Source organism: Hemicordylus capensis, chromosome 3 (assembly GCF_027244095.1).
Source record: "Hemicordylus capensis ecotype Gifberg chromosome 3, rHemCap1.1.pri, whole genome shotgun sequence".
Classification (NCBI taxonomy): Eukaryota; Metazoa; Chordata; class Lepidosauria; order Squamata; family Cordylidae; genus Hemicordylus; species Hemicordylus capensis.
This window is the reverse complement of record NC_069659.1, coordinates 67012497-67034165: the sequence shown is the minus strand read 5'-3', so window position 1 is coordinate 67034165 and position 21669 is coordinate 67012497. Positions and strand designations below refer to the sequence as shown.

At 44.3% G+C, this 21669-nt stretch overlaps 1 protein-coding gene across 2 annotated transcripts in view; it reads left to right on the top strand.

The window, feature by feature from the left end:
* The first annotated feature begins 8528 nt into the window (after positions 1 to 8528).
* The window catches only part of POGLUT1 (protein O-glucosyltransferase 1), a 32866-nt gene continuing 19725 nt past the window's right edge, over positions 8529 to 21669 (top strand). For both annotated transcript variants that reach the window (XM_053313116.1, XM_053313118.1), the window contains exons 1-3: positions 8529 to 8705; positions 18170 to 18260; positions 20019 to 20162. In XM_053313116.1, the coding sequence (XP_053169091.1) occupies positions 8603 to 8705; positions 18170 to 18260; positions 20019 to 20162 (338 nt within the window). In that variant the 5' untranslated portion in view covers positions 8529 to 8602. The remainder of the gene's footprint in view (positions 8706 to 18169; positions 18261 to 20018; positions 20163 to 21669) is intronic.

Below are 21669 nucleotides of genomic sequence, written 5' to 3'. Positions count from 1 at the left end.
CAAAATGTGTGTTATTCTTAACTGTTTCCTACCCAGAACCATTTTGTGTTGTATAATGTTCAGAAACTGGCATTTGTCAGAAAACAGTCCTTGATATCACGTTCCGGCATTTAAAACTCATGTCTAGCAGAATCACCCAGCTACCTCATAATCCAATTCTCTGAACACAAGTACCAAAATTGGCTGGGATGCTATTTTGACAATATCAAACAAATTGTTCTGGTAAGAACTGACCTTCCTACTTTCTACAAGAGAGGAGAGCTGGTCTTGTGATAGCAAACATGACTTGTCCCCTTAGCTAAGCAGGGTCTGCCCTGACTGCATATGAAGGGGAGACTTGATGTGTGAGCACTGTAAGATATTCCCCTCAGGGGATGGAGCCACTCTGGGAAGAGCAAAAAGTTCTAAGTTCCCTCCCTGGCATCTCCAAGATAGGACCGAGAGAGATTCCTGCCTGCAACCTTGGAGAAGCCACTGCCAGTCTGTGTAGACAATACTGAGCTAGATGGACCTACAGTCTGATTCAGTATATGGCAGCTTCCTATGTTCCTACTTTCCTTTCACCATCCCTATAACTGGACTAAATTTGGTCCAAGTCAGTTAGGCAGTTCACAGGTTAGCCCACTTGCACCTCAAACATTCATGTGTCTGCCATCTTGAATCAGGATGGATGGCATCATCACAAACTATGCCTATGTGTCCCTTCGGCTGTAGCAAATTTGGTTAAAATTGATTAGGCAGTTCATAAGTTAACCACAGTATAATGGGCAGTGCTATTGCTGCTATATTAACTATCTAGTTTTGCTGGATCTCAAATTGACAAAGGCAGAACTTGAGTGCCTGCCTGCCTGCCTTCCTTGAGTTGTGGTTTGGTTTATGTGGTGGCATTGGACAGTGGCAGCTCAACACTCTCTCTCTCTGTATTATATTATTGGTGATCGTTGTGAGATGAGCTCCATGTCTGGCCTTGGGAGACTAACTTGTGCTTCACTCACTGCTCTGATCTGCTCTCTAATCTGAAGACGTTGCTGTAGCTGAGTTTATGGCTATGCTTGCTGCTGCTAAGGGTGCTACTTTGGCACCTGTTGCAATGCTGGAAAGTAAGGATGGAGTCATAATTGTGTGCGAGAGAGCAACTTGTGCCAATGATGTTACTGCAGTGCAAGGCACAGTGGATGGCAGTGGATAGTTTTTTGGACATCTCTGGACTGTGTGTTTGGCAAAATGTGTTGTTCTGTCTTGGGAGGAACTGTGTGTGCTTCTGTTCTACAGGGTTGTTTTTTTAAGGCAGGGTTGCAAAATGTGTGCACTCTTATTGTTTGGCCCATAGGGAACAATGGGAAACTTGAATCACTGAATTGTTCCCCATGGGTAGGTCCTGAGGAGGTACAGGTCCACTGTGTGGTACAGCTAGCTACCACCTAACCCACAAGAGAAATGGGCAAGCGGGTTTTTAATTGTTTTTAACCTAATCCCCTATAGGATCCTACGGGTTTGGGGGGGGGAAGGTTCTTAAACATTACTCTTCAGACCTTATTTTTATTGCATAAGTTAAAGCATTAAAAAGAACAGCAACTAAGAACAGATGTTTCGACGTATATATGTCAGCTTCAGTGTTTTATGTTCCACTATTTAAAATCCACACTCTTATATCCAAAACTTTCCCCAATCTGATTAAATACCTAATTAGTACATAAAGGAAGGGTGAGGAAAGAGGAGGGTATGACTCACAGCTGTGCCTGTTTAACGCTGACAGTGAGAGAGGCAGGGACGTAGCTAGGGGAGAGGGGGCCTGTGTTCATCCCTCTCTCTCGTGGCCCCTCCAGAGTGAGGGAGATAATGAAGGAAATAGGGAGGGGTGGAGCTGGAGGGCCCTCAGGAGCTAGGGGCCCGTGTTCTTTGAACCCTTTTGTTCAATTATAGCTACGCCCCTGGAGAGAGGAAAAGAAAAGAAAAACCACGGAGAAGGGGGGTATGAAACATTAGGTTAGCTCTAGACTTTTAAATTAAAATGGGTCTTGTGAGAGCAAACAAATTGGTTTGTCAGCGAATGGAGGATATTGAGTTGCAGACTGAGGTGGCTCTTTTGCCTGGGCCCTATAGGTCATTAAGGGTCTGGGCAGGTTTTTCCTCTGTACCATATGTGACATCTATCACTTTTTCTAAATTTCAATGGGCCTTTTCTAGAGCTCGCTTTAATGCTTTTCTGTTGGCTATGCTCAGTGGGAGATTTCAACATCTACCTATGGAGGCTCGGCCTTGCCCGTCTCATTCCTGCGAAATGGTAACCATTGTTCATATGTTATTGTATTGTAGGTTTTATTGACATTAGGCATTGTTTGATTTTTCACTTGTTAATTGGGTTCCCTGGACATCCAGATGATGTTTTAGTCAAATTTTTACTTGCAGGTAATGATGCTATTACTTCTTACATTGCAGCGAAATTCTGCTATGTAGCCATCAGGGTGCGTAGCTCCCTGACTGGCTCTAAGGGGAGCACAGACTGATTACGAGACTGTTGTAATGATGCTGTTACATTTGGTATTCTTTTAACTGACATTGTTCTGCTACTTGTTCTCTTGTTACTGTAACTTTTGGTTTTATCGTAGGTCAATGACCATAAATAAAATCTGAATCTGAGGGTATGAAACAAAATGTTACTTGTACCCTTTAATGGCCTATGTACTTTAAGATCTCCTTCATTTCTTCTTTGTTGTTGACTTCAGGCCGCAGCTTATCCAAATATAATGCTTCCCTTATCTTTCTTTTAAGTGTACAATGTTCAGATTTGATTCTAAAATGCTTACTTTGAGAGGCCTTGTTATTCCGTTATGTTTTTTCTCCATATGTAATGACCATGATCTTTCCCTGTTTATATGTTTAGAATCTGCTAGATGTTCTTTGAATCTGGTGACTAGATGTCTTCCTGTTTCTCCTATGAAATTTTCACCACATCCTACACAAGTGATTTTGTAGACAACCCCTATCTGCTTACAACTGCCTCCCCCATTTTAAACATTTAGAAACCACCCACTTGTCCATTTCTTTTGTGGGTTGGGTAGTAGGTAGCACCCATTATGCCCTACCACCCAACCCACTTTGGTGTCCCTAGGACCTACCCATGAAGAACAATTGAGTGATTTGAGTTCCCCATTGTTCCCTATGGGTGAAACACGTGTGTGTGTGTGTGTGTGTGTGTGTGTATGAATTTTCAAATCAATCCATTGAACCAGCCAACAGTGACCAGCTACTAGTTCAATGAATCAATTTGAATTTTTGCTTTTCAATCCTAGGTTGAATCTAATCACAAAAAATGTTTTGTCCGTAGCTCTATCCCTTTGTGTCACTCACTACAATCACACCAAATTTGGTCCAAACCAGTTAGGTGGTCCACAAGTTAGCCCACTTGCACCACAAATGTTCACATGTCTGCCATCTTGAATCAGGGTGGATGACATCATTACAAACTACACCATTGAGGTGTCCCTATGTGTCCCTACAGCTGTAGCAAATTTGGTTCAAATTGGTTGGGTGAGTTACAAATTATCCCACTTGCACTTCAAATGTTCATGTGTCTGCCATATTGATTCAGGGTGGATGACATCATTACAATCAGCGTCCTTGAACCATCCTTATGTGTCCCTACACCTGTAGTAAATTTGGTTCAAATCAGTTAGGTGGGTTTACAAGTTAGCCCACTTGCTCCTTAAACATTCATGCATCTGCCATCTTGAATTGGGGTGGATATCATCATTACAAACTACTCTGTTGAGGTGTCCCTATGTGTCCCTACAACTGTACCCAACTTGGATCATATTTGTCCAAACAATATGCGAAGTTGATGGGATGGATGGACACACACATACACAAACACTATGCTGGGTGATCCCATAAACTTATTTTCCTTAAGGAAAGTAGGCTAAAAATCATGTCCATCAGAATCTCACACCTACACCAGATCCTCTGAACACAAGTTCCATATGGAAACACACCTACGCACTACTGCAAGCCCTCTTGTGCTCAGAGTTTGCAGCAGGGGCTGATGAAGTGCAAAGATCTGCCAATAGGGCTCAACCCCTTAACAATCAAAGCAAAAGTGGCTTACAAACTAAATAATGAAACTAAAATACATCAGCAACATATGCAAAGGGAACTAGTGGGAAATCCTGAAAGCACGACAAAATAGCAGTTTTCTGTTTTATATATTCATTACTGTTGGACTGTTGTCTGCAGTTGATTTTTTTTTAGATCTGAAAGAGCAAGAAAGCTCAGCTCAATTTAACATAAATGGTATTAAAATGGTTAGGAATATTTGCTGGGATGGATTTTGAATGATATATCTGAATGTACTTTCAAAAAAAATAATTTTAAAAAACCCAACCAGAAAAGAAGAGGGAGAGGTACCAAGTCATTTGACTTAAAAAAAAACAAAATTATATTCTGAATTACTTTCAGCTTAGTTGCTGCAATTATTACAAATATTTTAACATCAGTATTATTTCTGGATGTATATATTTTATATTGGTTTCTTTCAAACAGTGGCATTTTTTTGCTTGATATATTTCCATGAAATGTAGAAAGTTGTCAAGAAGTTGTGATGGTTTTTCAGTTATTTACCAACAATCAGCTATGTTTGAGACTTAGAATATTAAGATCAGACAGGCTTTATCAAGGGACGTCAGATTGCGGACCCTAAACTGTATGAATTACTGTAGCGGGGTGGGAGTCTCTGCTGGCTATTCTTACTTTAGATATCTTTAAAGCCTTTGACCATCTACAATGGACTTAATTAAATTAGTTGAGAAATTACAAATAGGTACAGGATTTGTCAACATTACTAAACAACTTTAATGTAAATCTTTCGCAATAATTCACGATTCTAAACGCTTTCGCATATTAAGAGGCACAAAACAAGGTTGTCCCCTTTCCCCTTTATTATTTATACTCTCTATCGAGCCTTTGGCTCAAGCCATCAGACATAACTTGATAATTAAGGGCCTTATTATAAAAGATGTAGAGCATAAAATTAATCAATATGCAGATGATATCGCATTGATTTTGACGGACCCTTTGAGATCTATCTTTGCCATACAAGAAGAGTTGGAAAGATATGAACAAATTGTTGGTGTGTCATCTTCATCAGGGAACAGCACAACTTCCCTAAATTCCTGCCGGCCTGCATGCAGTAATGGGCTAGATGAGGGAGAACAACCTGAAGCTGAATCCAAGCAAGACCATATTTGGCTTACATGGCTTACTTTGTAGAGTTACTTTCCTGACTCAGTGATAGGAGAGTAGAGTGCTTGCTTTTCACAATGGGCCACCCCCGCCCCCAATTAATGGTCTCTGATGAAAAATTCAACCCAAATAATTCCCACAGGGGCACAGCGGTGACATTTTCACAGAGTTAAAGACAATTATCTGGGTCATAAATAACGCAGAACCTGAGGTTCTCCCAGGGTGAGATACAGAAACCTGAAGTTAGTGCTGCAGCTTGTCAGATATCTCTAATTGTTGGAAGTAGCCGAGTTGAGCCAGAGCCATCCCCCTGGCCAGGCCTCCCAGCAAGGGTCTGGATGCAATCCCAGTCTATCTTGTGCTACCTCACAGCCATTGGTCCTGATGGTAAAGGGCGTGGGCTTGCCAGGAATGAACCAGAGGTTCATGAGCAGATGGGTTCAGACATAATACACACCTGAGGTGTAGCCGTACCTACTTGGTCAAGCCAACTTCAAATCTTAGTTCCAGAGGTCAGTTTGTTGCCCCAGATGAACCTGATATTCCTGCCTTGGCATGGGTTCAGACAATCACGTACAAATCAGTTACTGATTTTGTACAAAGGTTATGTACCTTTGTCACACCATAAGGCTCTACACACGGGGGTGCTTCTCACGATCAACAAAAATCGGGCTAGCAGAGGCTAGCCTGATTTTTGTTGACCATCAGAACCACCGGGCTCGCAGCCGAGCCCAGTGGTTCTGGAGCGGCAAACCCGCTCGAGAACCCCTCGTAAAAAGCAGCGTTACCAGCAGTCTAGTAATTGTGTAGCCTTAACACATTTCTTTAAAAAGTCTGCTTTTCCGTGTTAATAAGTGTGATGAGTTAAGCACAGGAAAGGACCAATTGAGAACAAATAGATCACAACCTCCTCCAACAAAGAGTGGGTGAATAAGGTGTAAGAATCCTTGAATAAGCCACCCTTTGACTGTCTCTCTCGGTTGGGCTTCGTAGCATACTAGAAGGCACACTAAGCAGAGCACTGACCAGAACTGCAATGCAGTCAGGCAGCAGAACCCTCCTGCTGCTAGAGTGAGGAGCCCTTCTTCCTTGCTATATGTGGAGGGCTGCCAGCAATCCTCACCTGAAAGCAGTGCCCTCCTTCAGGAGCCCTGCCCCCCACCAATCTCATGCCAGCAGCAGTGGTGGGGAGACTTCAGGCTGGAAGCTCCCTGTCTCCAGTGTGAGTGCCCTGCTGAGTTGGAAGGCTGCAGTGGCAGCACGGAGATTTCCCTCCACCGCTGGCCTAGAGGGCAACTCCAGCTGCCCTCCATCTTGGCCGGTCCCCACGTATGTTGGAACTAAGTAGGAGAGGAGAGGCAGCAGTCAGGAACAATAACACAGTAGCACAAGGGGGAAGGTGCAGATAGAGGCCACACAGCTACTAGGAAATGATTGAGTCGGAACAGGAGGGATTCAGATGGATGCTGAAGGTGATTTCTCTAATAAAGGTCTTTTGTTATATACTCCTGCTTGAACCTGGAATGAGTGTAAACCCCACTTGAAGCACCAGTTTGCTCTGCTTGGGCAACTGGAAAGGGCAGTGCCAGAGGGGTGGCAAGTACCATATAACCCCCTGCCCTCTATTTCTGCTTCAGAAGTCTAATATGTGGGACACTGCTCGCCCACCCATAAATGCACTTTGCCCCTTGGGTGCCCCTCCCCATTTCTTCTGATGGTGCCACTGCCAGTGCCAATGGTATTTATTATTTATTTATTTAAAATATTCATACCCCGCCCCTCCAGTACACTACCGCTCAGGACAGCTCACAACAATAAAATAGATACAATATACAATAAAAGTAATAAAATTAACCAAATTGATTAAACAAATTAAAAGTCAGGTTAAAAACCACAATTAGTATAAAGTTCAATTAAAATAACATTTTTAAAAGCTAAAAGCTGAGAGTTATAAAAACTAAAGAACCTACCTGATATAACCAAAAATGGAGCATGGACCAAAACTGTAGTGCATGGCAGGGCTGGTTGAGTTGGAGGGTGGCTGCTGCGGTGGGTGCAAGCTGAGCTCCCCCAGTGGCGGCAGTGTGGAGCTTCTCCACAGCCGCCAGCCCAGAGTGCAGTTCCCACCTTTTGCAATGGTTGGTTGGTTGCCCACCAATTCAACTAACCTAGTAGCACGTTCTGCCCAGCAAACCAGAGTGTGCAGCAGGGGGCTTGCTGATTCAGAGGGTGGCAGCCTGCAGCAGGAGGGAACAGGATCCACACTCTAGCCGGGGGGTGGTGGGAGTGAGATTCCAGGCAGGAATCTCCGTACCACCACTGTCACCTCTTGCTGGGGTCCGGCCAGGGGCGTAACTACCATTAGGCAAGGGGAGACAGTCGTCTTGGGGCCCCACTGCCTCGAGGGGCCTCCCAGAGGCAAGTCACATGACTCCCCACCCGCCCATGTTGCACCCCCTATGAATTATGATGAGTCTCTTGGAGATCGGCAGGAGCAGAGAGTAAAAAAACTAGATTCAATGTGAACTAGATATTCACCGTATTCATAATGGGGATGTGAGTGTGAGTGCACTATATATTGTGAAGTGTGTTTGTGTGTGTATATCAGCGAGGGGCCCATTTTAAAATCTTGTCTCTGGGCTCACTCCAACCTTGCTACGCCCCTGTGTCCGGTACCCAATTGCCTTGAGATCTACATCCCCCCCCCCGCTTGTTAGCAAGAGTTATTGAACCCAAGTGAAATTTCTTAGATGCAAACATGCACTGGTCTGGATTGAGCAGCGACAAGCTCTCTCTTCCCTTGGTAAGAGCTGGAAGGTGGAATCAGGCTTTGCTTCGACAGGACGGGTTAAATCATGCCCTCCTCCTTCTATATACTCTGCCTAGTATTAATCTGACTGGGACCTGGCTCGGCTGGCTCAGTATAGGTCTGTCCACGTGACCGTGGGCCTTGGCCTGCGGTGCTCGGCAGCTTTTCAACCACAGAGTACAGAATTGGCTTGCTTTGCTCTACATGTGTGCCCGAGCCTGTGCACCCCATGTATACTCAAAAGCAAACCCAATGAGTTCAACGGCACTTACTCCTAAGTAAGTGCATATCAGAGCGTTGCATTCTTGTAAAACGCGCACTTTGTTAAAAGTCCGAGGACACCTAGCTCGGGACCTCGGTTCGTAAAGCATGCTTGCCACATACAAACTACAAGTCCCATAAAACAAAGCGAATAATTCCAGGAGGTGATTTTCTGCGCACGCGCAGCAATGCTTCGTTTTAGGGTGGGATTAAGAGTCATTCCTTCCCCTTTTCAATGAACCATCCTGATAGAACGCTGGAAGGATTTTTTTTTTTAAATGGTGCGCAAGCGCCATGGTTGGATTCACCGCGATGAAGCGCCCGCTGCTGTCTCTACGGCTGTTACGAGTTGCTTCTCTGTTTCTCTTTGTTCTTTGCTGGGAAAGCAGCTCAGCAGGTGAGTATAAGTAGTGCCAAATCGAAACTAATTCGAGGAGGACGCGTGACTGTGTAGGCATGTATATGCAGTCGCTCCATGCCCTCTCGCTAATTTCTTTAACTGCTACAATATTACAGAAGGCTGCTGTCCGCGCGCTACAAGCTCCTTTTAGTGCCAGTGCTAGTGGAGTGGCAATCTTTGTTCTCGGTTTGCGTCTGTTTCCAGTCTTGCAGCCATTCATGCTGAAAAGCTAAAATAAAATAATCTTTCTTTACCAGTTCCCTTCTCTTTGTTCTGCAGAAGCTTTAGACGCTTCCCGGAACTTCTGTCGCTTCCTGCCGCTGCTTCTGCTGCTACTAATGATTGTGGTACTGCCCTTTAGCAACCCCTTAGGAATTCAGCCGTCAGATTTGTTAATTATTAAGCTGGACTTGGGGATGTGTGTATGTGAGAGGGGCCTGATGGGGTGGAGGAACCCGAAATCCTTCCCATAAAAATCATGTGCTTGTCTTTCGTTCAGACTAGAAATCCTTCCCATAAAAATCATGTGCTTGTCTTTCGTTCAGACTAGAGTGGAGATATGTTTCTTGTAATGTCTTGATTAGCCAGTGTTACTGCTGTTTTGAGCTGTCACTGCCCTTATCTTATGCACATGTAAATGTAATAATACTCACATGTATTAAACAGGAGTCTGCTGGCTAGCCATGCTGGCCAGCCCTCAACACATGGTCTGAAGAGACAAGAGCACATCAGCAGCAGGGGTATGGCTAGCTGGCAATGCTCCTTTGCTCCCTGGACTGGGCTACCCTGTGTGGAATTGGAGCAGGGGCGTAACTACCATTAGGCAAGGGGAGGCAGTCGTATTTGGGCCCCACTGCCTTGAGGGGCCCCCCAGAGGCACATCACATGACTCCCCACATGCCCATGTTGCACCCCCTATGAATTATGTTGAGTCTCTTGGAGATCGGCAGGAGCAGAGAGTAAAAAAACTAGATTCAATGTGAACTAGATATTCACCGTATTCATAATGGGGATGTAAGTGTGAGTGCACTATATATTGTGAAGTGTGTGTGTGTGAGGGGCCCATTTAAAAATCTTGTCTCTGGGCCCACTCCAACCTTGCTATGCCCCTGAATTGGAGAATGCCGAAACAGGACTCGCATCTTGTGGTTGTTTGCCTGTGGTTAAGAGGTATCTTTTTAAAAAAGTAGTTGCTCTCTTATGTTTAACTGTGGAAGAGCAGCTGTCTCTATTCAACCCAGCATGGTATCCCTCCACTAGCTGTTGATGGTATACTGCCTCTTACACTATGAGCAGTATTTCCTCTAAGGCGTGCACATGTGCGTGTGCTCACAAGTTTTCTGATGTCCACTGAGTTCATTTTAGATCCCATTCAGGAAGGCCCCACTCTGAATGCACATGCGCACACACTGCCTTGATACTGCTGCCCAGAACAAAACTCATTCCTCACACAGATGAAAAAAAAATTAGAGACAACACTGACTATGAGCCCCTTTGGAACAGAGAACCATTTCCCTTTTGCTATGTAAACTGCTTTGAGAAATCTATCTTCCTCCCCCCCCCCCTTTTCTGGTTGATAAATGGATTTAAAAAATATTAGTCGTCATCATCATCATCACTGTCTTCAATTTGTGATTTGTGTGTGTGTATGCACACACCACTTGCCAATTGAGAAGAGCATTTCATGCATCTGAGGGAGTGGGATATAGCCCATGAAAGACTACAGTAAATGTGTTAGTCATTAAGGTGCCACAAGACTTTCTGTTATGACTGCCCTCCATCTCCTGTTTCCAGTATTACTTTTCAGATAATAAAGTGCTTCACTCTCCCTTGAGTGCCTCCTACACCATGGTTTATTCTTAAGCCACCTTCAGACACTGTCCTTCTCAAAGCAAGTCTGGAAGTTCTGGCCAGCTTCTCGGTCACTCCTGGCATTGTGCTGCTCACGTTTCAGTGCTGTCTGTCTGCTGAGGGAACTGCTGTAACTGTTGTGGCTGCTGTTTCCGAGATTGGCAGCCTTGGGCGCCTGATGCTGCCAGTCACGAAAAAGGCAGATATCACGGTTACAGCATTTCCTTCTGCAGACAAACACTGCTGTAACTAGGGGTGTGCACGGAACTGACAGGGGCCAGTTTGAAGGTGGGGGGTATACCTTTAAGGGGGGTTGCTCTTATCCCTCCTGATGCATTTCCCCTGCCAGCACTGCACGGTAAAAGGGTCTGGCAGGGCAGTAGTGTACCTCCTTTCTGCCCAGTTCCCTCGTCGGACCGGAAGTGACAGGAAGTACCCTGCATGTGTGCCAGGTACTTCCTGTCACTTCCGGTACGACGAGGGAACCGGGCAGCAGGGAGGTACACCAGCACCCTGCCGGATCCTTTTAAAGTGCAGCGCCAGTGGGGGAAACACAGCGGGAGGGGTAAGAGCACCCTCTCCAACCCTTAAGGGTATCCCCCTCACTTTCAAGCCAGCCAAACTGCCAGTCATTTGAATCTATTCGGAGGCCCATAAAAGGGCCTCTGAACAGGTTCATGCACATCCCTAGCTGTAACCATGAGTGGCATGCTGCTGGAAGTGACTGATGGGCCAGGTGGGACTCTTGCAACGTCTCAAAAACAGGTCTGAGTACAGCATCTCTTCTATAACATCTGAAGAGGGCTTTATTCACTAGTGTTCTGAGATCTCTTATGAAAGTGGCAACTCCTGCAGATAATATTGCTTTCTGTGCCTTCCCTCTTATAAGCAGGGATTCCAGAACACTAAGAAGTGCAGTATGAAGAGAGATGGGTTCCTTTCCTGGTGTACTTAGGCAGGAGAGAATGGGGCACTTCCTCTCCATTGCTGCTGTTGATGAGATAGAACAAACCAGGTGGGCTCTATATTATGTAAAAATGCTGTGACTATAAATACTTGCTGTAACCTTTGATATGGGACCCGTGGCCTTAGATGATGTGGAATGTGTGGGGATAATAATGCCAGAATCTCCAATTCTAGACACATAGCATGCATGTGTCTAGCTCATCCATTGTTGACATTTCCCAACAGGCTTTGAGAACCTTTAGGCAAATAGTAAAACAGATTAGTTAACCCCAAACTTTTACAAGATAAATGTGTAATCAAATTCAGCATACATGCGAGGAGAGAATCGCCAAAGAAGTCTAATGCAGACACTTTGAACTTCAGAAGAGGAGACTTCTCTCTAAAAGGAGGAGTTTGGTGAAAAGAAAATTGAAAGGGAAAATCAGGAGAGTCACTTCGCTCCAGAATGCATGGAGTTTATTTAAAACCACAATAATAAAAGCTTGGTTAGAATGTATACCAAAGATACCCCCAAGTCTGGGAAGATGCCAGCATGGCTAACAAGTAAAGTCAAGTAAGCTGTAGTGATCCATCTCCCCTCTCTCTAAAGAGTTAACAGGGAGTGAAGCTTTGTCTTGACTGACATGCTGGTGGACTCCAGGGCAGCCAATCAGTACACCCGGTGGGTGGGACCTAGAGAACGGTTGCTGGGAATTCTGGGAACAAGAAGGGCAGTCTTTGTAGGAGAGGAGTGTGTGTGGAAAGGCTTAGTGAGGGGCAGTGGAGTTTGCTCCCTCATGGTCGAAGCCAGCATGGAGGTTTCTGGGAACAAGAAGGGCAGTCTTTGTAGGAGAGGAGTGTTTGTGGAAAGGCTTAGTGAGGGGCAGTGGAGTTTGCTCCCTCATGGTTGAAGCCAGCATGGAGGTTTCTCTGATGGAATAACTCTGTAGATCCTTGAAAGGAAGGATTGCAGGAAGCTTGATTCTCCTCAGGAACTGGGTGAGTTCAAGGAAAAGGGAATTCAGCACACGGAACAGTTAGATTGCACATAGAAATTTATATTTCTTTGGTGGTGTGTGCTTTTGAATATTCCTTATAATGTTTTATTATTGTTTACTTGTAATGTAATTAAATTAAAAAACACTAGCCTATGCCCATTCACCATAGGGCATTGCAAAAGACTCTTTAAACATTTAAGTGTACATTAAGACCACCTATTTTTGTAACCTATTAAGTATTTTTAACTGTATTTAAAAGTTGAGAAAGCCTCAGATGAAGCTATCTGTAGTAACTGAATAAAACTGGGTTTGTTTGTTTTTAGTTCTTTGGTTTTTACAAGCCTCTCAGAGTTGGTTTTTTACTCAGGAAAAAGTGGGGACCGAAGGGGTTTTTTCTGGTGCAAACACGTCCTCAGTCAGCAGCTATCAGTTTTCTCCCCACATGTAGCTTGCACATGGAACATTTTTGTACATAGCCAATAGCAAAATAAGAGAGTTTTCCCTGAGATTCCACCCCAAGCCCAGGCAGGATCAAGCTCTGTTTATAAGAAGCGTGGTGGCAGCAGCATTTTGAACCTACCAATAATATGGGATAGTTCTAAGAGGAACCTAGCCAGACAGCTCAAGCAGGGATGATTAAGAATTTCTTTCCCTCATGTGAGCTTGCTCTGAGACAAAGGCTCTAATCTGCTACAGAAGCTCTAAAGAGGAAGAAGACTTCCTTCAGAAATTGGAAGGCCTGCCCAAGAGCCCCTGGTGGCGCAGTGGTAAAACTGCTGCCCTGTAACCAGAAGGTTACAAGTTCGATCCTGACCAGGGGCTCAAGGTTGACTCAGTCTTCCATCCTTCCGAGGTCGGTAAAATGAGTACCCAGAATGTTGGGGGCAATATGCTAAAGTCATTGTAAACCGCTTAGAGAGCTCCGGCTATAGAGCAGTATATAAATGTAAGTGCTATTGCTAAGTGCTATTGCTAAATGAAGAGAACAGAAAGGAACACAAACTCTGGCAGAAGAAATGCAAGGAGACAGTGGGCCCTTTCTCACGAAAGTTTCTCTCAGAGAACGGGCTCTGATGGGGTGAGGGAGGAAGCCTCGAAAAGCTTACCTCCCTTGCAGATGAGTAAGTCCTTGCCTCTGGGCAGGTGGACCACCGGCTGCTGCCAGTTGTTCTGAGAGTCTGGGTGTGTTGTGACATGTCTCCCCCGCCCCCTGGAGCTCCAATAATGCACTGCGCAGTTGCATGGTGCATTATAGGTATGCCCCTTCCCCTCCCCAAGTCAGCTAGCCACGGCTGCTTATAGCCGCAGCTGACAGACGATCCAAAAAATGAGGTTAGGAGACTGATCGCTCCACAAGCAGGTTTGTTGCCGTGGTTGGGCCTGATCCCGGTGGTTCACACAGATGTGCAAAAATATGCTGGGCTCCCTTAGCCCGGTTTTTCACGTGTGTATGAATATAATTATTATTACATTTATATCCCGCTCTTCCTCCAAGGAGCCCAGAGCGGTGTACTATGTACTTAAGTTTCTCTTTCACAACAACCCTGTGAAGTAGGTTAGGCTGAGAGAGAAGTGACTGGCCCAGAGTCACCCAGCTAGTATTATGGCTGAATGGGGATTTGAACTCGGGTCTCCATGGTCGTAGTCCAGCACTCTAACCACTACACCACGCTGTCTCCATATATAGCCTCAATAAGGGATGCAAAAAGAGTTTGAGGAACACTTAGCTAAAAGGATAAAGGGGGATTTAAAAAACCTTTAAATACATCAGAAGCAGAAAACCTGTCAGGGAGGCTCTTGGACTGTTAGATGAGGGAGGGAAATGGATTACTAAGGAGGATATAGTGTATCGGGGACAGAGGCTAAAGAACTGAGTCAGATAGAGGTGACAAGAGATGATATTCTCAACTGTCTGGAAAAGTAAAAAATTAACAAATCGTCAGGGCCAGATGGCATCCACCTGAGAGTCCTTAAAGAACTCAAATGTAAAATTGCTGACCTCCTTGCAAAAATATATAACTGCAATCAGGCTCTGTACCTGGAAAGTAGCTAATATAACACAGATTTTCAAAAAGGGATCCAGTTCCAAAAAGATTTTTCCGAACTTGGGGTTGTGGTGGGTAACAAAATGGTAAATGTGGTTCAGTGTTAGCAAGTATAAAGTGATGCATATTGGGACAAAAAATCCCAACTTCACATGTATGTACTCTGAACTGTCGGTGACTTAACCAGGAGAGGGATCTTGGGGTTGTGGTGGACAGCTCATTGGAATTGTTGATTCAATGTGTAAAACTGCTAATATTATAATGCCCTTATACAAAACTATGGTGTTGCTGCGTTTGGAGTACTGCATATGGTGACTTCTCAGATATAATCTGAGGGGAGATATTCAAAAAGGGATCCAGGGGATCCCTTTATATCCCTTTGATCTATAAAGAATAGATTAAAGATCCCTTTAATCTATAAAATCATCTATGTTGTGGAGAAAGTTGATAGAAATATTTCTCCATCTTGCATAGTAGAACTGGGAGTTATCCTATGAAACTGATTGCCAAGAAATTTAAGACTGACCAAAGGAAGTACTTTTTCACGTATAATTATAACACATAATTAACCTATGGAATTCTCTGCCACAAGATGTGGTGACTACCAACAGCCTGGATGGCTTGAAAAAGGGTTTATATACATTCATGGAGGACATGTCTATCAGTGGCTACTAGTGTGAGGTCACCTATAGGTCACTTCCAGCCTCAAAGGTGATGCCGCTAAATACCAGTTGCAGAGGAGCAACAGCAGGAGAGAGGGCATCTGGTGGGCCACTGTGTGAAACAGGATGCTGGACTAGATAGGCCTTGGGCCTGATCCAGCAGGGCTGTTCTTATGTCCTCTACCATTGTAATCCTTTCACGTGATATGACTAACAGATTTTTTTAAAAACAAGATTTCATTTATTTATTTTATCATATTTTTGATCTATATCTCTAGGCAGTATATCAAATTTAAAAATATAAAAGTCACAGATTAAAATCCACAAAACACAATAAAAATAGCATAGAAGTTATTAAAACAAATTATTAACATTAATTGTAATTAAAAGCCTGCAAAAACAGATGAGTCTTGCGGGTCTTCCTGAAAACAAACAGGGGAAGAGATGCTCTTATTTCAGCAGGGAGCATATTCCAAAGCCTCAGGGCAGCCACAGAGAAAGCACGGTCCCAGGTCACCACCAAACGAATCGGCGGCAGCCATAACCTGACTTCTCCAGAGGATTGTAATAGTTGGCAGGGTTCGTGACAAAGAAGGTGCTCTCTTAAAAACCCAAAAGCTCAAGCTGTTAAAAGGGCTTTATAGGTTATAACACTTTGTATTTCGCTTGGATGTATCAGCAGCCAGTGCGGTTCTTTTAAAATCAGTGTTATGTGGTCCGTTCGTGTTGTCCTGGAGACCAATCTGGCTGCTGCATTCTGTACAATTGTCATTTCTGGACTATGTACAAAGGCAGCCCCACGTAGAGTGCATTACAGTAGTCGAGCCTGGAGGTTACCAGCGTATGTAATGCTGTTTAAAGGTCATTTACCTCCAGAAATGGACGTAGCTGATGTATCAGCTGAAGTTGATAAAAAGTGCTCCTGGCCACTGCCTCAACATGAGAAACCCGGGGGCACTGTTCCCTTTAATGTATGCGCACACTCACAAGGTTTTTGTATGTCCACTGAGTTCATTTTAGATCCCATTCAGGTTGAATCAGTAAGGCCTCATTCTGAATGCAGGTGCGCACACACTGCCTTGATACTGCCGCCCCGAATAAAACTCATTCCTCACAGAGATGAAAAAAATGAGAGACACCACTGGCAGGGAAAGCTTTGGATCCAAGAGCACTCACAAGCTACATACTTCATCTTTTGGATGGGGAGTCTAACCCCATCCAGAACAAGGTATATCTAAACCCTCTCTTGGGTCCTGGTGCACCCCCGCCCCTCCAGTCAGTACCTCAATCTTATTTGGAGTCAACCTCAATTTGTTTGTTTGTTTGAGGGATACCTCATCCAGCCCATTACCATTAAGGGAAGTTATGCCATTTCCGGAAGAGGTCGATATAGAAAAATAAATTTGAGTGTTATCAGCATATTGCTAACACCCTGCACCAAATCTTCTGATGACCTGTCCCAGCAGTTTAATGTCGGTGTTAAAAAGCACTGGATGTCATAAGCATATTTAGTGAAAAGAGTGGGAAAGGTACATAATGTAAGACCAATTTAAATAAAAAGAATCCCGGTTTGAGTCCATCCAAGTAGTTAAAAGGCTGGGCTTTGCACAGTAAGTAGACAGCAAAGTCCTGAGACTACTGCATTGTTCTTGGCTCACTGTAAACATAAGAATAGCCCTGCTGGATCAGGCCAAGACCTATCTAGTTCAGGATCCTATTTCATACCGTGGCTCACCAGATGTCTCTAGGAAGCCCACAGGCAAGTGGGCTGCGGTTCTCCTGTCTGTCAGTCCTTTGCTGGCTTGCTGTTGAACAGCTGGAAGTTTTGGGGCTGGATGAAAGCAAAATAGAAGACCACAGCTCTCTCCTTCACTACACCTTTTCATAGCCCTGTTCTGGATGGCTTTTTCTTGTTTCTCTCAGTCTTTTGTTCTTTCAATTCAAAATTGTCTCCTTTGAATCTTATGAAAGCTCTGTTGTTAACAAAACATTTTTTGTTTTGCGGGAACCCAACGGTGTGTTGTTTCCTTTATTAGCTCCATGAGTGTGCTAACCACTGAAGAGTAGGAGGACTCCAAAAGCCCATGTAGTCTAGTCTGTTGCTAAAAGTCAGATGCATTCAAGCATCTTCTTCATAGATCAACCTATGCAGTTCAAACAGTGTGCAAAGTGCAGGCGTGTTGCAGAAAGCTGCTATATACAGAAATAGCTTCAAATGTAAATGAGTCAATTGTAAGTTACAAAGAAAATTCCATGCACCTTCATTTCTCTTTTGCTCATGCATTTCTAAGTGTTTCTGTCTAGTTGGTGTGTGCATGCGTGCACACACATGTGCACACATGCACACACATTGTCTCAGATTAATATCTTGCCTTTTATATTACCCATAGAAACTTACATCAGCAGCTTGGGTTCCCCCGGTTAATGATACAAGGATGGTAAACCAAAATACTTCTAGCTGAGAAATGCAACCCTTTTAGAAGCTGGAGTGAAAAGAAATTGAGGGAAAATGTCTTAATAACATGAATTCTCTCCTTTATTATAGTTGCCAAGTATGCCCACAAGTGTTTTCAGAGTGCGTATCTGCAGCATAATAAATACTGGTATTTATTACATTTATATCCTTCCTCCCAGAAGCTCAGCGTGGTGTACGTGCACCATTTTATCCTCACAACCACTCTGTGAGGTAGGTTAGAATAAGAGATGATGACTGGTCCGTGGTTATCTAGTGCGTCTCATGTCTAAATGGAAATTGAAACCTGTCTCTCTTAGCCCAGCATTCTAGCCACCACACCATGGTGGCCCAGTCTCAATTCATGTATGCATCACTAATCTACACTTGTGACAAAGTCTTGCACAGTCTGCATTGAGTTAAAGGGTTTTTACCATCTTAATGGGCAGTAGTATGTCTTGATGAATGTTACAAGATTGGTCAGAACTTCATCCTGATTATGTTTCAGAGACAAACTGGAAGAGATTTTTGGTCCAGATTGACAGAGCCGTGGAGAACTACAGACCATGCATAAAGGACAACTGTAGCTGCCACCAAACGTAAGGGACGAGCATCCTTAATGGAGCAACTCATGTTTATGGGAGGAATGTGGCTGGGGCTGATGGCAGTTGTAGTCTAAAAACAACTGGGAGGTTGAAGTTACACAGTGTGGTTCCAGATCCTCACCTGGTTGGGAAGGTAGTAGGGCGAGAGGGACCTATATACTGCAATAACAAGGGATCATGCTACAGCAGGGGTTCCCTACTTGGGGTCCCCAGATATTGCTGAACTACAACTCTCATCATCCCTATCCACAATGGCCTGAGCCAGGGATGATGGGAGTTGTAATCCAACAACGCCTGAGGACCTAAGGTTGGAAACCCCTGACTACAGGAAAGTGGTTCCCAAGCGGCTGAGATCATGCAAGAAGAGGCTCTTGGCTTTCATTCTGTCTGAAAGAGGAGCTCTGTGTCAATTTGAAAGCATGATTACTCCTGTGCTCACACAAACAGCTTCACTAAAAGATGGCATCTATCTTATTTTGTATCTCTGTTGATAATGGGCCAGTTCAGATGAATCTCAGCCCACTGCCACTCTTACATGTGATAAGGCTGGGGCCGCAACATGAATGTGCCTGCCCCTGCGTCACTCAGGGATGTGCTGGCACGTTCTCGTCACGTCCTACCTCACATGTAAGGGGTGATTTGGATTATCACCTCTCCCACGTGAGTAAAGGACATGCCAAGAATATGTCAGCATGCCCTTGAGTGACATGGGGCAGGTGTGTGTATGTCGAGGCCCCAGCCTTATCACGTGTAAGAGTGGCGGTAGACTGAGGTTCATCTGAACCACCGCATTAAAGCCCTATTCAGACATTACGTTGTACATGTGTTCAGGTAATTGTACATACAGTATGCACATGTAGCGACATAGGAAGTTGCCATATACTGAGTCAGACCACTGGTCTATCTAGCTCAGTATTGTCTACGCAGACTGGCAGCGGCTTTTCCAAGGTTTCAGGTAGGAATCTCTCTCGGCCCTCTCTTGGAGATGCCAGGGAGGGAATTTGAAACCTTCTGCTCTTCCCAGGGTGGCTCCATCCCCTGAGGGGAATATCTTACAGTGCTCACATGTGGTCTCCCATCCAAATGCAACCAGGGCAGACCCTGCTTGGCTAAGGGGTCAAGTCATGCTTGCTACCATGTTTATGTGAATGACTGTAATGCATTCATTTTAAAAGCAAACTTGGGTACAGATCATTTCAAAGGCAGACACAGACAGGAAATGTACTACTATACATACGGTCAACATAATGTGTGAACAATTGTATGTATGTACAGATCTGTACATGCATATACTGTACACAGTACATTATATGCATTTAACATCAGGTGTGAATGGTTTTGAGAGAGACAGCCAATTACCTTTGTATGCAGTAGGTAGAAGCTATGGTGAGCTCAGAGTGGAGTATGCATGTTGCATGTGGATGATTCTGGGGTCAAGCCTTGGCACCTCTAGATGATGAAGCATCTGAGATAACTAGGCTAGTAAGGGCCTCCTGCCCAACACTATGGAGAACTGTTGACTGTGGAGCAGAAGGTAGCGAGCTAGATGAACCAATGGTATAAGCAGCTTGTTGTATTTGCTTGTGTCTCAGTGCTTAAGGGAGCAAATGGAATCTTCTACCAGTCTTAGAGCGATATAAGATTGTTCTGAGCCTCCCCAAGCAGGAATCCCTTCCTGAACGGCTTGTTAACTGTTATTATACTAACTTTCCCTAATGTGTTTAATGATGGGTAGAATTTCTCTCCCTTCAGAGTTTGGGAACAGGACTTGGCTCCCTTTCGAGCGGGGATCTCCAAGGAGTTGCTGTCAGAAGCAATCAGCCGAAGGCTTGGGACAAACTACCAGATCATTGAGAAGAAGTTGTACCGTGAGCATGATTGCATGTTCCCTGCAAGGTGAGGGCAATACAAAATCTATCCATCAGAGAGAGAAACAGGAAAATCTCTGTAACCTGCTTAACCTATGGGTCATTGAGCAGAAAACCTTTGAAAGGGCTAAATTCCAGTATAAGGAGAAGAAACTGATGAAGCATTGCCTTGCCTGAAATGTAGCAATTGCATTTGCTTTTGTGAGAAATCAGTATTGACGCTGCACTTTACTTGTGCAAGGAAATGGTGTGGGTTGGAAGTAGAAAGAAAGCAAGAATAAAAATGCCTCTGGGGAAAAGGGATAATTGAGGGATAACATGCAGAGTTTCTGAAACAGAATTTGTTTGGGTGTCAGAAAAGACTTGTGACTGCTCCCTGCTCTATATTTAGTAGTGTTAAAAAAACAAAAACAAAACCAGCAGTCACATGATCCTTTAACAGTATTACTAGGCATCCCCACAGTGTTCTCCTTTCACTTCAGTTGCTGGGCCTCATTCCATACCACTCCCCATGCCTGGAACAGGCTTCCCCCTTGTCTCCAAATGTTCTCTGCCCTCTCAAATTTTGTCACAGTGAATGAAGCTGCCTTATAAGCGCATTGGTCTGTCTGGTCTAGTAATATCGACTCTGATTAGCAGTGGCTCTCCCATGGTCTTGGGCAGAAGTCTTTCCCATAACTTATTTCCTGATCTTATAGAATAGAGGTGCCAGTGATTGAACCTGGGATTACTTGCATGAGAAGCCAGTGTTCTACCACTGATCTGTGACCTTTCTTCATTTTTGATTAAGGTTGTGCAAAGGTTTTGACCCTGAATCAGGTCTGAGCAAAGTTCAGTCATGAATCTTTATATACTGGTTTTCAGCAAAAGTGCTCAAAGCGGTTTACATCGAAATAATCAGTCAGTCAGTCAATAAGATGGTTTCCTGTCTCAAAGGGGCTCACAATCTAAAAGAAAACATAAGGTAGACACCAACTAAAAAGAAATATAAAGTAGACACCACCAACAATCACTGAAGGGATACTGTGCTGGGGCTGGATTGGGACAGTTGATTTCCCCCTGCTAAATATAAGAGAATCACCACTTTAGAAGGTGCCTCTCTGCTCTTTTAGCAGGAGTTTGAGCTTCTGGCCAGTCCATGTTGAGTAGGGTCGAACTGACCTCAGTTAAGCTTACTTTGATTTGGGTCTGAAGCGTCACCTTGTCATGCTCCCCTGACCCTGTACTTACTGGGCATGGGCAGGAAACAGGCTGGAATAGAAGGTGATTGATTTTGCTTGCAGCAGTGAGGAAGTGGCAGTTGTTGTGGCTTCTCTTCCAAAAAGGAGTCCTTCTGGGCATTTTTTTTTAAGTGAAGCCACAACAGCCATCGCTTTCTCACTGCTAGGAGCAAAATCAGTCATCTCCTGTGCCAGCCTGTCTCCTGCCTATGCCAGGTAAGTACAGGGATTGGAGTGTGATAAGGTGTAGCTTCAGACCCAGAATAGGAATTTTCTGGCTCTTAACTCAAGCTTTTCACCAGTGTGCCCTCCCTA